At 37.5% G+C, this 15,930-nt stretch overlaps 1 protein-coding gene across 1 annotated transcript in view; it reads right to left on the bottom strand.

The window, feature by feature from the left end:
- LOC149813087 (Nucleoporin, Nup133/Nup155-like protein) overlaps positions 1–13,839 on the bottom strand; it is a 135,374-nt gene extending 121,535 nt beyond the window's left edge. Inside the window, exons 1-4 of the mRNA XM_089992382.1 lie at positions 13,525–13,839; positions 12,135–12,259; positions 10,196–12,028; positions 7,678–8,384 (exon numbers count right to left, since the gene is read on the bottom strand). Coding sequence (XP_089848508.1) covers positions 7,678–8,384; positions 10,196–12,028; positions 12,135–12,259; positions 13,525–13,715 — 2,856 coding nt within the window. The 5' untranslated portion in view covers positions 13,716–13,839. The remainder of the gene's footprint in view (positions 1–7,677; positions 8,385–10,195; positions 12,029–12,134; positions 12,260–13,524) is intronic.
- Positions 13,840–15,930: the final 2,091 nt, after the last annotated feature.

Below are 15,930 nucleotides of genomic sequence, written 5' to 3' on the forward strand. Positions count from 1 at the left end.
AAAAAGGAAAAGATACATCTTTGAATAACTTGGATGTCCAAGTCTTGTGTCAAGTTTCAATGTCTTTATTAAAAGGATTTTGAAGGGAGATTCAAATAATCCATGAAGTAGAGATTTTTTCTCCTATGGACTTACCCAATCCGCTTTCCGGACCGAAAATCCTCCATAAAGCAACCCTTAGATGATAAAGAGATTTCACATCCATGATCTGCTATTTGAGAAACCAAAAAAAAAATTAAATTTAATTTTGAAACTCTAATTTTTTAAACACAAAAATTTTGAGAAGAATTTAAAGTTCCAATACTTTTAATTTGCAAAGATGTTCCATTGGCGGTGGAAACATAGGAATTTTTTAAATTAGTGCATAAATCGGATAGATAACTTTCATATAGAGTCATATGAAAATAAGCTTCTGAGTCAATGATCTAAGAACACATACCGGGAGGAGAGGATGATGTTATCACAGGCCCCCGAAGTTGATAGAGATTTGAGTAGTTGTTGGAGTGCCTCTGATAGTTAAGTGAAAAAATGCCCCCTCCCTTTTTAATGGATTTTTCTCTCTTTGATGTGGTCTCCTCAACGGAAGCTACCTTATTGTTGGAGATCTCATTGAGTTTGGGACAATTAGGCCTTATGTGTCCCAGTTCATGACAAGGTAAATAGTTTTTTTATATCCACCATTATAGTTATTTTGCCTCCCAAAGTGTGGAGGCTTATAAGATTTCACATGGTTGTCGGGTTTAGAGACGGCTAACACTTTATCTCCCCTTTTAACCATACCAAGACGAGTTTCCTCTTGGCAAACCTCGACAACCGCATCTTCCATAGGAAGAGGTTTAGATCTACGAAGAAGCGATAAATTCGGGCCTAAACCTATGTAAAAATTGAAAAAAAAATCATTTATTCTCTTCTTAGTTGCACATCTTCGCTAGCAACCCATTTGGATTCAAGAAGAGTCAATTCATCCCATAGTGGATCTAGAGAACTAAAATAATCATGAACACTCATTTCACCTTGTTTGATGGTTCGTATTTTTTCTTGAAAGAAAAATTGTCTTGCAAGATATTTTTGGGTATACATACCCTTCATAAAGAACCAAGCCTCATTGGCCTTATGAAATTTGGCAATGTTGGCACATATCTTGAGCTCAACATTGTTCATAAACCATGCAAGAATCTTAGCATGGTTACTATTCCAATTCTTTATCTTAGTTTGATGATCTTGAATAGCTTTCATATGTGCATCACCTTTTAAGGCTTTCTCTTGATCTCTTTCTCTTTTAATGAGCTTGAGTTGCGGCTCCGGGATGGTGCCTATCACATATCACCAAAGTTTTTTTGCTTTTGAGGTTATTTTCTATTGTAGATGCCCACAATATATAGTTGGATCCATTTAACTTGAAGGATAAGTCTATCTTTTGTTCATGCTCCATCTTGAGTGGTAGAAGAGAGAGATCAAGAAAGAGAACAAGGAATGCTGAAGAATATCTCCATTTGAGTCACCACGAGCACCATATATAACAAATGCCACTAAGGGTGTCCAAGATCACAATCACAATGTGCACAAGCACAAGTGCACTAAGGGACAATACAATAGCTAACAATGGGCAAACACAAGAGGATAAAAATTATATTTTCTTTATTGATCAAATGTTTTAGCAAAAAGCATAAAGGCATAGGGGGGAAACACCCCTATTTATATACAACAAAAAGGGGAGAGTGACGGCCATTGGGAGCTCCCACATAGAGACCATAATACCTCATATTTTAGTACTTAATCATTTTATAATCTTGACGAAAATTTGACTAAGTCTGGGAGAAAAATCGTTTGAGGGTTGATTTTTAGACTGGAGCCTTTGAGTCTGGGCTTGACCCAGATCTCATCGACAAGGCCAAGGCGAGCCAAACGAAGCATGAGAAAGAGTTTTAATTTCAACCTTTAAATTCAAGCGAAATTCGGGTTATTTTCAGAAGAAATTCGAAATTTGGTACTTGTGTAATATATTGTTAGATGCGTCTCGGAATTCTAAGCGCAATGATATTTTATTTTTCTAAATTTGAGTCCTGATTAGTCCAGAAATCGTGTTTTTCTGAAAATTGAGTAGTTTGTGGAAATGAATCCGAAGTTGGATCGGATTGGATCCAAGGCCTAGGATCCAAATTTTTATGGATTTGGGTTCTATTTGGGTCCTACGTGAATCTGGACTTGATCCGGGTCTTACTCCAATTTTTGTTTTGGGTATGGGTTTGGATCTTGGATCTAGATTCGGATCCAAATCGAAGCTCAACATTTTTGTAGCTTTAAATTGAATATCAAGCTTTATTTTGGGGTTAAAAAGGTTAGGGAGCCTCTTAGATTAATTTTTGAAAAATTTTAAATATTTTTAATTAATTAATATTTAATAATTAATTAATTAATTAATATTAATTCCGAATTTTGGTTTAGAGCTGAGTGAGACTCCTTAAGAGAGAGCCCTCCTACCTACTTAATAGAGTTTTAAAAGCTTTAAAAAGTTGGAAAACTACCAAATGTAGAAAAGTCAACCCCCTCTCCCACTCCTTATTTAGAAAAAAAAAAGAGAGAGAGAAAAAAGAAAAGGAGAAGAAGAAAGAGGGAAAAGAGGAGAGAGAAAAAGGGAAGAAAGGAGGAAGAAGAAGAAGAGGATCTTATTCTACAGCCCATTCAAGCCCTTTCCACCATTGATTTTTGTCTATTTTTCGTTTTCTATCAAAGGTACGGGTTCTTCTCTTGACTTAAGTGAGAAATCGAAAACTGATTCGATTCTCATGCTAAATCCATGGTTAAGGAGTGAATTTACGTGTTCACTCAAATATACGTGGATGAGGATCTATAGATCCTTTTTATATGGGTGTTTTCGGTTCTTTTATATAAAAAAAAATCTGTGTATGGGTTTCCTAAACAAAAACAGAATTTTATTTCATGTTAAAGTAAGGTTTTTAACACTGGTTTTATAGTGAAATTGTTTCCTACGTTATTGCATAATGTGCACACGGTGTTCGATGCATAAACCACTGTTACAAATAGAAAAAAAAATCTGTGGAGGCATGCTGGATGTGTAATACTTGTTTCATGCATATAAATATGTATAATGCATACATGGTTTGGGTTTCTATGAAAGAAAAAAAAGTCAACCCCCTCTCCCACTCCTTATTTAGAAAAAAAAAAAGAGAGAAAAAAAGAAAAGGAGAAGAAGAAAGAGAGAAAAGAGGAGAGAGAAAAAGGGAAGAAAGGAGGAAGAAGAAGAAGAGGATCTTATTCTACAGCCCATTCAAGCCCTTTCCACCATTGATTTTTCTCTATTTTTCGTTTTCTATCAAAGGTACGGGTTCTTCTCTTGACTTAAGTGAGAAATCGAAAACTGATTCGATTCTCATGCTAAATCCATGGTTAAGGTGTTCACTCAAGTATACGTGGATGAGGATCTATAGATCCTCTTTATATGGGTGTTTTCGGTTCTTTTATATAAAAAAAAATCTGTGTATGGGTTTCCTAAACAAAAACAGAATTTTATTTCATGTTAAAGTAAGGTTTTTAACACTGGTTTTATAGTGAAATTGTTTCCTACGTTATTGCATAATGTGCACACGGTGTTCGATGCATAAACCACTGTTACAAATAGAAAAAAAAATCTGTGGAGGCATGCTGGATGTGTAATACTTGTTTCATGCATATAAATATGTATAATGCATACATGGTTTGGGTTTCTATGAAAGAAAAAAAAATGTTGTTGGTGATGCTTTTGGGCTCCAGCCGATCCATGGTCGGCTGAGTCTGTTGGGCAGGCAGCCCCAGCCGACTGGGTCGGCTTGGCTGTGTGTTTGACCCAGCCGGCTGGGTAGTTTTGCCTGCTGGTAACCCGTCATGTCCTATAAAAAAATTTCTCTTTATCAGGGCGGTCAGCGTGCTCTGACAGCATGTGCACACAGGCCCGAATTGGGCCTGTGCATAGGCTGTCAGGCCCAGCCGACAGCGTCGACTGGGCCGATTCAGCCAGCCCGGTTAGACAGGGGCCTGCGTGGCCCAGTCCGGCCTTTGGGCAGGCCTGGTAGGGGTAGCCAGACCTGAGTCAGCTGAGCCTGCTGGTAACCCCAGCCGACTGGGTCGGCTGGGGGTGATCCCTGTAGGATCAAAAAAAAATATATATATATTATATATCTATTGCTGTGTGTAGTAAGTGCAGCCTTTGTATATCTCCAGAAATTTTTTTTATGAAGGTTTCAGCTCTGTGCATGCTAGAACTAAATTTTCACATGCCTGTGAATCTCAAATGGGGCGTGACCAATGTCCAAATGCAGTGTTACTACATGTGTATCTTGTGAATATGTACAAAATCTGAAATGTAGTTGCACAAGTAGTCATACGTGTAAAGAGATGCAGGTATGAAAGTTTTGCATGTGATGACATTAAGTGAAAGCATGCATCTGACATATTTGTTCATAGTGAATGAAAGCAAACAATGGACCGAATAGGTGCATTTCATGAAAGCATGCATGGGTAACTATCATGTGGATTGAATATGAAAATGCTTCTAAATATTCTTGTCTCACGCGCATAGTTGAAGCGTGCAAATATGAACGTGTACTTAGAAAGCATGTGATTTATTCTCGTACATGGCATGTTGTCATGGTGTTTGCGTATGGTGCGTCGATGATCGAAATGAATCATCGTGGGCCTGGGGGCCTCGAGCTATTGTTTGTACTTTTCTTGTTCACTTTTAAATACATCGCAAAAATCATATTTACTTTTATTGCATTGTATTGCACTGTTCTATGTGTTTACACGGGCGGGAGCCCCGTGGTGACTCTCGCACGAGTTTTTGCTTTTGCTTTTGCTTTTGCATGTTGAATTGCAAAACTTAATATATAGCTTTAACTAAAAAGATAATGAATATGAACAGTGTAATATATGTACTGAGATCTACCATCGAAAGAATGAGCATCTTAGAGGTTCGGTTTTGGGGGACCAAGAGGATACAAAAACTCTGTGTGTTTTACTTTGACCCTTGAACCCGATATTGAGGTTTTTTCTCCTAGCCACGGTTTTAGAGAGAGTCTGTCACTTTACCTAGGGTGGTGTGTTCGACACAGTTGTTGTTTTGGTATACCAAAGAAGTGGCACTTGTGGGCGTGGAGTGTCCCTAGTGTCCTCGACATTAGATGTGGAGGTCTAATGTTCCGAAGGTGATTCGGTCGATGACTAAGTTTAGAACCTAGTAATAAAATACAAATTGTGTGTTAAGTTACCCTAGAAACCTAATTTGACCTCGAGAATTTTACCCGTGTGGTGTATCCGCGAGCAATGGTAATTAAAAAAAAAAATTTAAATTGAATGCATTTAATAGGACACGCATATGAAAAGAAAAGCTTTAATGAAAGTTAATAAAGTGTTCATACATTGCACATAAATCATGCATATTACTGCTATGCATTAGGACATGCATATTTTATTCGTTCTCTTAATTGTTACATGTTGGTGTATGCATGATGTTTAATTTCTAGTGCATGTTAAATGTCTTGCTTACTTAAATTGTAATCTCTGTTATTGATTAATGTTCCTTCATGCTTAATAGATGCTCCATGTTGCATGAATGCTTAATTGAATTATGTAATTATCATAGTTTGCATTCCTCTAAATTATTGCATCAAATCGTATCTATGTTCTGTATGCTCATTTATTTTATTAGAGGGATCTGTACGCAAAATTCTTCGAATTTTTGACCCCCTCTTTCTATGATTTTTCGCAGTCGCAGGTGATCAGTGAAGGGGTTGGCTTCTGGGAGAGTCACGAGTGTCACGCACTTGCTAGACAGATCACAGATGGACAGTGTGACTCTACTTTTATTTCTTTTTCGTTTCATTTAACTATTATTGTACTCTAATTATTTCATTTATGCAATTGTCTCTAGACGTATTACTTCTTATTTTAATAAAGGTTTGGTTTGGTATGGATGATAATTGTAAGTTCTGTTGTGGTTGGTTGTTTTATCCAATTGAGAGTGGAACTGTAAAAGCCCCGGGTTTCTGGGAAGATTTCCGCAATGGTTTAAAAAAAATCCGCATTTTCAAGGGGTATGAATTGGGGTCGTTACAGAGACGTTGGGGAGCCCCAATGTCTCTATGATTTGATGACCATAAAGCCCCCAATGGCAATATTAATTACAAAAAAGTAAAAACAAAAAATAAATTAATTAATTAACTATTTTCTAAAATAGTTATTTATTATATATGTGAAAAGATAGAAATGCCCTTAATGGGCATTAGCTATTACAAAACTGAATATATATATATATATATATTAACAATTGTGACATAAGATGCATGGCAGAAGCATGAAGGCGGTTTCATGCATGAATTTCCACATTGATCCAAGAATGTTAATTTTCTTAATAAGAAGTCTAATGTATTCATTTTATCAAGATATATTTTGTGAATACTATTTGAGGATCGCCACATATGCTTCCCTTGGCAGCCCTGGATGAGATACTCTTTATACACACTTAATTCTATATCTTATATTTAATTTTATTTTTTGTTATAACTGAAATTTTGATTTAAAGTTTTAAACCTCATTTATCAGGGCCTGGCCATATGTGGGGCGGGCTTTTGGCTAGTGTCAAAAATGTGAAAAAGGTGACTAAGATGTGCAGGAAGCATAACTCATTCAAGGATGGACACCAAGCAAAGGTGTCACATAAAGCCAACGTTATGATTCCACCGGAACCATGACAAGGTTCATTCTCATGTCAAACAGAAGCATGAGCAAAGAAATGTGGTGACATGCAGAAAACTGGAGTATTCTGAACAAGCTTAAGTATTCTAAACTAGTCAGTCCAATATTCAAATATAGAATCATGCAATATTCTTGAAACTAAGGGACTCAAACTAAGAAGCTTAGTGCATGTGCAAGGGAGTCATGTTATCTAAGGGACTCAAACATAAAAGAAATTAATAAAGCCAAATATATTGTTTTAAACAAAAACAGAACAAATCGCAATTTCAATGTGATTGCAAGTTCCAAATAGCACATATGGAAACTAAAACTGTAGAACCATTTTTAAGAGAATATCTAGTAAAGAATACCCTAAATTACAAGAAAGCTATGTAACAGTGATTCGGCTAGCAGGGTGCCATACCCGCATCGACGCGGGTGTGGTCAACCCGACCCTGGGTGCGTTGACCGCACCCAGGGTCATTTTGGTTCATTTTTTGGGGATTTTTTTTTTTTAAATGCCCTATGAAATGGGCTGCGGAATTTTAAAAAAAATCTTGGGGGGGGGCGCTGGGGAACCCCCGGAATATATATGTTTTACATTTTTGCCCCTGCCACACCCCTGCACCCGGGTTTTTTGGAAGTGCCGAATCCCCGCACCCACACCCACACCCGCACCCATGTGACATAGCAAGAAAGCAGTTATGGAAATTATCAAAAACCAAAAAAAAACAAAAACAACATCATTAATATACAAACCAAATATTTTGCAATAGGACATATAAAAATCTTTGGAAACCTAAATAACCTTAAGTGTGTGTATGCATGCACATGTGCATGTGTTTGACAACATGATGCAGTCATGGAATCTAAAAGTGAGATCTGAATAAGGAAACAAGATGGATATTGCAGGTTGGAATTGATTCAACATAAATGGCAAAATCAGACCTGATATCTGGCTTCTGCAAACTCCTTTACATGTTGATATAGGGAACCAAGAAGGGCATCCCGTCTAGCCCCATATTCCATTTGCAGACCTTTATAGTCTTCCTCTCTTTCCACCTTTGCAGTGAGAGATCCAGCATATGCTTCCAAAAGAACATTAGTCAGCTCTTCCAATTGAACGACTAGGTCCATTTTCATGGATGAATCCAATCCTTGAGATTCCTTTAACAGCTGAAGAATGTGAGAAGCTATGCTCCAAAGGCCAGACTGTACTGTAGGTTGACAGTACCATGGATGTAAGCCTTCAGGTGATGGGTACCATGTTGATTGTTCATTTCTGTAGTCAATAGCAGCATTAATTAACACAGTGCATGCCTTTGAGATTTCACAAGCCCCGCGTATCTGTGGAACATATGGATGTTGTCCCTCTAAAATATATGAAAAGTAATGGTGTATACATGAGAACATGTCTTCAATTTCAGAAACTTTGCTGTAGAATATCTCTACAGGTTCACGATCCATTAGAAGCACGTTGTCCCGCCTGGAGTTCTCGCCAACTAACTGGATCAGATCCCAAAGAGAACTAGATATTTCACCAGATACAAAACCATAAGTTGGGTTTTTTTGGCTAAGTGCATTTTGCAACTCCCTCAAGCAGATCATGCTAGTAAGCTTTTCACCATGCTCCAAAATAATTTGCAAAGATTTCCCTGCAAAGTGTCAACAGTCCAGCATGTGAGCATTCAAAGCTAGACTTCTAGGGAGTAGAAAAGGAAAATCAGAGGCATTGTTCGACTATAGGAGATAATCAGACACATCATTCTTAATTCATAAGGATCAGTTTGGAATGGATCATGAATGTGAAGAGACTTGAGGGACTTAGATTTGTTAGAAGTTTGCATGAAAGGCATAACAACAATTTCATAACATAAATAGAGGGTACAGCCGTACAGGTAAAAAGTGGAATCTTCTTTTCCAGTATAAAACCGCCCAGTTTTCTTGATGTAAACAGAAACTGGAGATTTGGAGTCCCCAATTCTCCCCCTAATGCATCCAAAACATCCTTGGAACCTTGAACTTAAAAGTTGTAAAAGGGGGGGCTTAGAAAAGCATTCATATCAAGAATACACGAAGAGTCCATGGGTACATGGACAATTCTGGACTAAGCAAAGCATATAGAAACAACTGAATCAAAAACAAATAAACATCAACTGCATGAAAAATGCATGAGAAGATATTACAAAAGCTGTAGACTCAAGGAGAGAAAATAGGTCACTAACCCCACATGAGGTTAATGGCTGCCAAGAGATCTTGACGAAAGTAAGGCAAGCAAAGCATCTTTGAAAGCTCCACACCAAATAAAGCAAATAAAATGGACCAAATATCTCTAGAGACCTCTCAACAAAAGCCATTTCTCACCGATTCATATATTCTTTAAAAGAACAAGTGCCTGGTTAGGGAAAAAAAAAGATAAGTGCCCTAAGCTGGCTTGATAAGAATAAGGACAAAAGCCAACCAACCACCTAGAGGCAAAGGCTACCTAATATCTTGTGATCCACTGAGCATGTTAGCTTTCACATCTCAAATTGCTCCCAGCAAAAAACGAAGATATTGCCATCCATTAAAGCTCAACGGTGTCTAAAAGCTAAAAGCACTGATTCTCATACATTTTGTTGTTTAGACCCTTGGGAGCCTTGAAAATGAGTGTTGTAAAAAGCATGCTTGAAAAAGTGCTTTTTCAGCTTCAGTTCAAAAGTGGTCATCAAAATGCTCCAAAATATACACTATATAGTGCATAATGCAGTTCGAATGCAAAAGTGCAAGATTCATTTACAAGGTGGGCAGATGTCAAGGGTGTTTTGGGAACTTCTGAAAAATCATCTATGGTAAATAAGAAAATTACCATAGTGGATAAGATTTTAAAAGATTTGGCTGATGCTAATGTAAGTGATATTCATGGTGATGTGGCAGATGGGAATATAACTATTCATGTGGAAACGCCAACTAACCCCAGCTTGCCCATCAAAAATAATAATAATAATAATAGTCTCTAATTAACACCTCTTTATCTCTACCTTTTTTCCACAAGCTATTCAACTACAAACTATTTGGAAAACCAAAACTAGTAAACTACTTCAACAGAAACTACTAACTATAGAATCCTATCAGAAGCAACAGAAAAGGCAATAAAGGCAGAGGAGGAAAGAGAAGTATGAGTCAGAAGACTCATTTCACAACAAGTATAAATCCAAATATGTCTTCCAATTTACCAATGCTAAGACCAGTAAACTCAAACCATAGCAACAGACAACATACAATACCTAAACTGAGATTTATTTCTGTATTGACTTCGTTCACACTGTTTGGCACAAATCTTTGAAACTAGTTTAGGCACATAAAAACAATGGATATGCAAAAGGCAAGAGGTTCATTTACTAAGACAATGAAAAAGAAAAACTGAAAGCTGAGAAGATCATTATATTGGGGACAACAGAAAATATTTGATCAGTAAGTAGCATACTATGTCTGAAAGACAATTCTTCATGGCACTTAGATAGAGCCAGAAAGTGGAGATATTTCTGATGCTTCTGCTGCTTTTCCAAAAGTTGGGATGACACAACAGCCATAGCTACAATTTCAGTTCCCCTGGTAGTTGTCCAATGCTTAGCAAGTGTATCCACAATGGATTTACTAGCACGAACAAAAATATTTGTTTCGCCATCTCTATCAAATGCTCTAGAATTTTTTAACTTCTCAAAAATGCCTTCAACTTTCCCTGAGTAAAGAAAAACATGAAATAGATGAAGAACCAAAGCTTCTCCTTCTTCATCTTGAGTTGATCGTTGAATGTTACCAGTTAAAACAGCCCCTTCTCTTTCACCAATATCCTGTGCCTCAGAGCTAGCCTTTCTAGGAACAAAGTTCCTTCCAAAAGCACTAATTCTTGTTTCCTCCTCAGAAACCGCTTCATTTGACACACCTTTGCAAGACAAACTTTCGTCAGGTGGTTCAACTCCTCTAAGTAAAACAGCATTTTCAGGAATTGCCCATATGCCTTTTTTCTCAGTGAGTACAACCCATGCACCTTCCTGACAAAATTCCACAGAAGGAAGAACTGAAGCATCAATAACCTTCCCTGCATCCCATGGCAAATCAAATTGATAGAGTCGAGTAGCTTCCCTCCAATAATGAGCAACGGTTGCAGTTCCATCCATGGACAATATCATCGCAGATCCAGGAGGCTTCCCACCAACACGCAATCGCATAGCAAACAAAACTTCCTCTTCCTCTATCCGTGCTTTAGGAAGGAATACCTGAATAGGAGCCTTTTTCTCCAATACCTTCTCATTGCTTAGCACACCTCTTTCCCTAGAGATATCCAGGCCAGGCATATACTGCATTGTCAGTAAAGAATACTGGATATAACTGGAACTGCTTACTCTATCTTTACAAAAGGTAGCAACCAAAATTGTCAGTTCTTTACCAACATCATCCACCTGCATATCCAAAAACCAAACTTGTTTTTCACCAGATGGATCTTTCTTAATACCAGTTTCATTATCCATGCCAACTATTTTGTGAGCCCATAGTCTAGAAATATTTATCTCCCCTGCAAGGTTAATATTCCAACACTGGATCTCTTGATCTGTAAGGACAAAAAACTGACGACAATGGTCCTTCGGGGAAATACTTTGAAAGCACCAACTTAATGATCTTGCATAATGTTTACCGAGTAAATGAGCATCATTATCAACATCTCCACAGGATCCAGTGCTGAACACCTGAAAGACTTTTTCACAAGATACTCCAGCAGAATTGCACCTGAATAGCCATATCTCACCATTTGAACGGCATGCAAGGGCGAGGCATTCATGTGTTACACAGTCAGGAACTGCACAAACAACTAAAGAGTTGAATTCAGATAGATGATCACTTTTACTCAAGTTTCCTTTTGAGTGTTCCCTTACATATTCTGCTTGATTCATTTGTTCAGGTTCATTAGTGAGATCGCTAACAACTACATCATTCCCAGGCTCTGAATATATATCATGCCAGTATGCAATGGTGTGTGTTTTCTTGCTATACAAAATAATACCAGCAGAGGAGCACTGTCTTTCCAAGACTTTACTCCTATTTTCCTTATTCCACTTAACAACACAGACTAACCAATTATCATTATGCCTTGAACTTGTATAAGAATCTAAAATTTCTGAAAGAACATCAGGCAAATCAAGAACTACACATTTTTGAGTCGCTGCACTAGACATGTAGCTCCAAACGAAAATCTGACGACCACATATCATCCAGGACAAGCAATTAGATTTATCTATACCTCCAGACATCCCACAGCCATCTAAAAAGAAAATGAAAAGGGAAGAAAGTTTACGCATCTAAAAGAAGCAATGTTTTAGATAATTTGGAGAAAGTTGATTGTAAAGCTAAAAGCCTAAAACAGATACCAGTGATGCCCTTATGAAGCAAATTAGCTTGTGCACTACGAAGTGCTTGTGGAAAATCTCCTACATGTATAGGCTGAATTTGCTCATCTCCTGCTCCATTTTGTGTTTTCTTTGTTACCGGAAATCTAGTGGCAGAAAAGAACAAGTCAGGTACAGCACGCCAGAAATATATATTAGTTTTGAAATGACATTTTAAGCCCTTGCAGCCAAATAATATGTTTTAGATAATAAAATACACATATAATAAAATAAATAAGTAAAAAATATAAAAGAAAGAAGAAAAACATAGTTAAGATATAGAAAAGAAGTAGACAAGTAAAAGGTAACTCATAATATTGTGATAATATCGTGATATTAGCGAGATAATACAGTGACATATATAAATTTCTGATATTTTCAAAATATCATGACATTTTGCCTTTAATATCGTTTTATGAGTTTACATATTATCGCTAGATTTTCAAAATATTTGTGACTATGTTTTTTTGTTCATAATTTTCTTATATTCTTAAATATGCTCCTAATTCACCTTTAAAGATACCAATTCCTATCAAAAAATATTTTCCAAAGCTTCCGGTTGTATGATATAATCAGAAAAAAAATGAGATAAACCCCATCTTCCAGAAAAAACTGTCCACCATTTAGTATTGATTAGGTGGGGCCAGCATATTTTTTTATCTTTGAAACAAGAGCTGTTCACTGTCTACGCCCATCTATTCATTACCGTGTGCAACATGCATTCAAAGTCAGAAACTCATTCTCCATTTCAGTGCATCCAAGAAACACCCAGAATCAGTGAAAGAATATTAAGGTGATGTTTGGATGCACCCACCGATACACAATGGTAGGATAAGTTGGTGTATTCCACGAGATGAGTATGGAAATCGCATCACAATCCAAAATGCCGAATCCTTCTTACTTTTTTGGATAAGTGGGTGTATGAAACATCCACTTATTAAACATTGTTAATGCGTAATGGAGCACAATGTCATACCCCAACTCGTCCCTAAGGGCACGTTTAGAGGCGCCCACCTATCCAAAAGGATACTGCGTAAGAGAGCACAACTCGAAGTTGCATCTCGTACTATTTAACAAGTAATACGTGGGTGCACCCAAAATCCAATCTAAGATGTTGCACGGATGCACCCATTTATCAAGGAAAATAATGAGACGAGTGGGTGGATTCAAACTGCAATATCCCGTGTTATCCCAAGCTACCGCATTAGCAGAATGCGTACAAAACTCGAAATTTCCAATAATTCCCATTACAGCTCTCCAAAATAACATACGTTTTTCACAGAATAAAGAATCAGGATTGCGTGCAAAAGAACGCAAATTACAAAACCCCAAATCTGCAGAGGAAATGATATAGATAAAAAATGAACATTACCTGGCGAGAGCAGATAATCTCGAAGGCTTGGGCATCGGCGTCCCGAAATCTGGCCGATTAGGGACGAGGGTGCCAGAGACCGGCCGGCGAGGGTCCAGCAACGGCGTGGCGGGGGAGCCGGGAGCGCCATGGGCGGAGCTACGATCTCTGTGAGCGCCCAAGTTAGGCCTCTTCGAGGCAGGGGAGAACATGATCACCGGGTGGATGAGGGTTCCGAAGTCCCAACTCTGATGCTTCAGCCAGGGAATTTCACCAGAGGCCTGGCTTTGGATTTCTTAGGGTTGTTTCACCCTCGTGGAGAGAGAGAGAGAGAGAGAGAGCACTAGGGCTGCGAAGCTGCCCGCGGAGTGACGGACATTTTAAAACGGAAATCAACGAGGTTGCCAATTTCTCGTGAGAAATTGATTTTCTCGTGTTTTGGGTTTTTAAAGGGAAACTTTAGGAAAAAATAATTTAAATTTGCAAGTGCATGAGCAATATATATATATATATATATATATATGAAAATTAAGATTAGCGTTTCTCCGTGAGATTTTGCTGATAAGAAACATTATATTGCTATAGGATTTTGATAGTTTCATTCAAGCTATAATATTGTGACATGTCAGATGTTTTAAATGAATGCTAGAATATCTTGTCTTTTTGAATTATTTTTTAATCTCACAATATTTGCCACTATAATTTTGTTGTTTTTTAAACAGGCAAGCTGGACTATAAGTCGTAGTCGTGGGATTGGAACTAGGGATGCAGACATACCGAGCTTGGCATGTACTAGCTTGCTCGCCCAAGTAAAGTAGTGTACAGTTTCAAGTCCAGCTCGGCACGAGTCTGGTGTTTAGGCTCGGCTCAGTTCGTTAGGCTCGCCCTAATCACAACGGACGAAGCTGGCCCGGGCTCGGTTCAGTTTGTTAGGCTCATCCTGAGCGCAACGGACAGATCTGGCCCCGGCTTGGCTCAGACTCGGACTTTGGCTCAATTATTGGTGCTTTGCAACATGAAGGATTCAGTAAGTTTCAGATTTTGGGCATGTAAAAATCCAAACATACAAATCATCAACAAAACAGGAACCAACACCAAATCAGAAGATGGGTGGAGGGCCTGGAGGTCATGCACCCATCTTCACTATTTTCCTCACCATGTGATGATATCAAAGTCATGCATCTAGATGGTGAAATACAACATAAAAAGGTTAATGCAAAACAGTTCCTTATATTGTAAAGGAACCATCATCTTGGTGAGGAAAATAGTGAACGTGAGAATGATTTTGTCAACATTATCATATGGTTGACATTTACATCAACTTGGTATTCTTGCATGGTTCACTAAAATTACATAATAAAAATTGCAACAAAAAGGCAATATTCAGCCCTCTCGCACCCGTCACACATGCATAATGCAGCAACAGCAATCCCTGTTGCACTAAAACCAGTTGCGCCAAGGCAACAGCAGTCATGCAAACATCACAACAACCCAAATGTGCCAACAAAATAAACTGTTCTGCTCAGCTGCACATGGCTTCTTATCCCAACACAACAGCTGCACGCACATGACTTCATATCCCATAAACTGTCCTGCTCAGCTGCAAAAAATATCACTGGTTTTAAATAATTTTCTGCAAAAAAAACTACGTCTCTAAGTTTCATTTTGTCTACTGGTGTGCGTGCGTGCATGCACGTGCACATGCTATTCAGCTCTTTAAAACATGTTTTAAAGAAGCCTGCTATTATTCCACTCAAGCAATAGCTTTGAAATGCTTATTAAATTTTCAAAAGCAAACTAGTCATATGCTAAAACTTACATAGCATCAGGGGGGAAAAAAAGGAAAGAAGGCTTACAGTTTCTCTTGACATCTGATATTCTTTGTTGTTCAACCCAGTAACATATGCAAGAGTGCAAATAAAACAATAAAACTATATATGAACCTTATATATTTTTCTTATGGATTATGTTACCAGATTAAAAACATTGATATCCAATTTCAATATCAATGCAACAAAGTTCATAATCTTAATGCAGAAAAGTGCCTAAAATAAGCAATCTAAAAAAATGTTTTTATGTCATGAATGCTTTAAATAGTTGAAATCGGTTTGAACAATTCAAAAATGGGCATCAATGATGGCACTTCATTTAAATATGACATTTTTACCATAGTTACCAGTGTCGTCTGCTGAGGGTTTTTCTTAGTTTTGTTTTTAAAGTGGCTTTTCTTGGGAAGATCTTGGAATTCTCAAAACTACAAAAGAAACAAAAAAAAATCACATCTTCGTGCCCAAAACATGAACAATGTTAAAGATAAAGCAAAAGTCAATTACAAATATATTCTGCTTACAAATACAAAATTCTAATAGGCACATAACCTCTGCTTACATTCTCCTAAAAATACATTTTGCTTTAAATTATGCTTAC

The sequence above is a fragment of the Nuphar pumila genome, chromosome 16 (assembly GCF_984573655.1).
Source record: "Nuphar pumila chromosome 16, dmNupPumi1.hap1.1, whole genome shotgun sequence".
NCBI classification, from domain to species: Eukaryota; Viridiplantae; Streptophyta; class Magnoliopsida; order Nymphaeales; family Nymphaeaceae; genus Nuphar; species Nuphar pumila.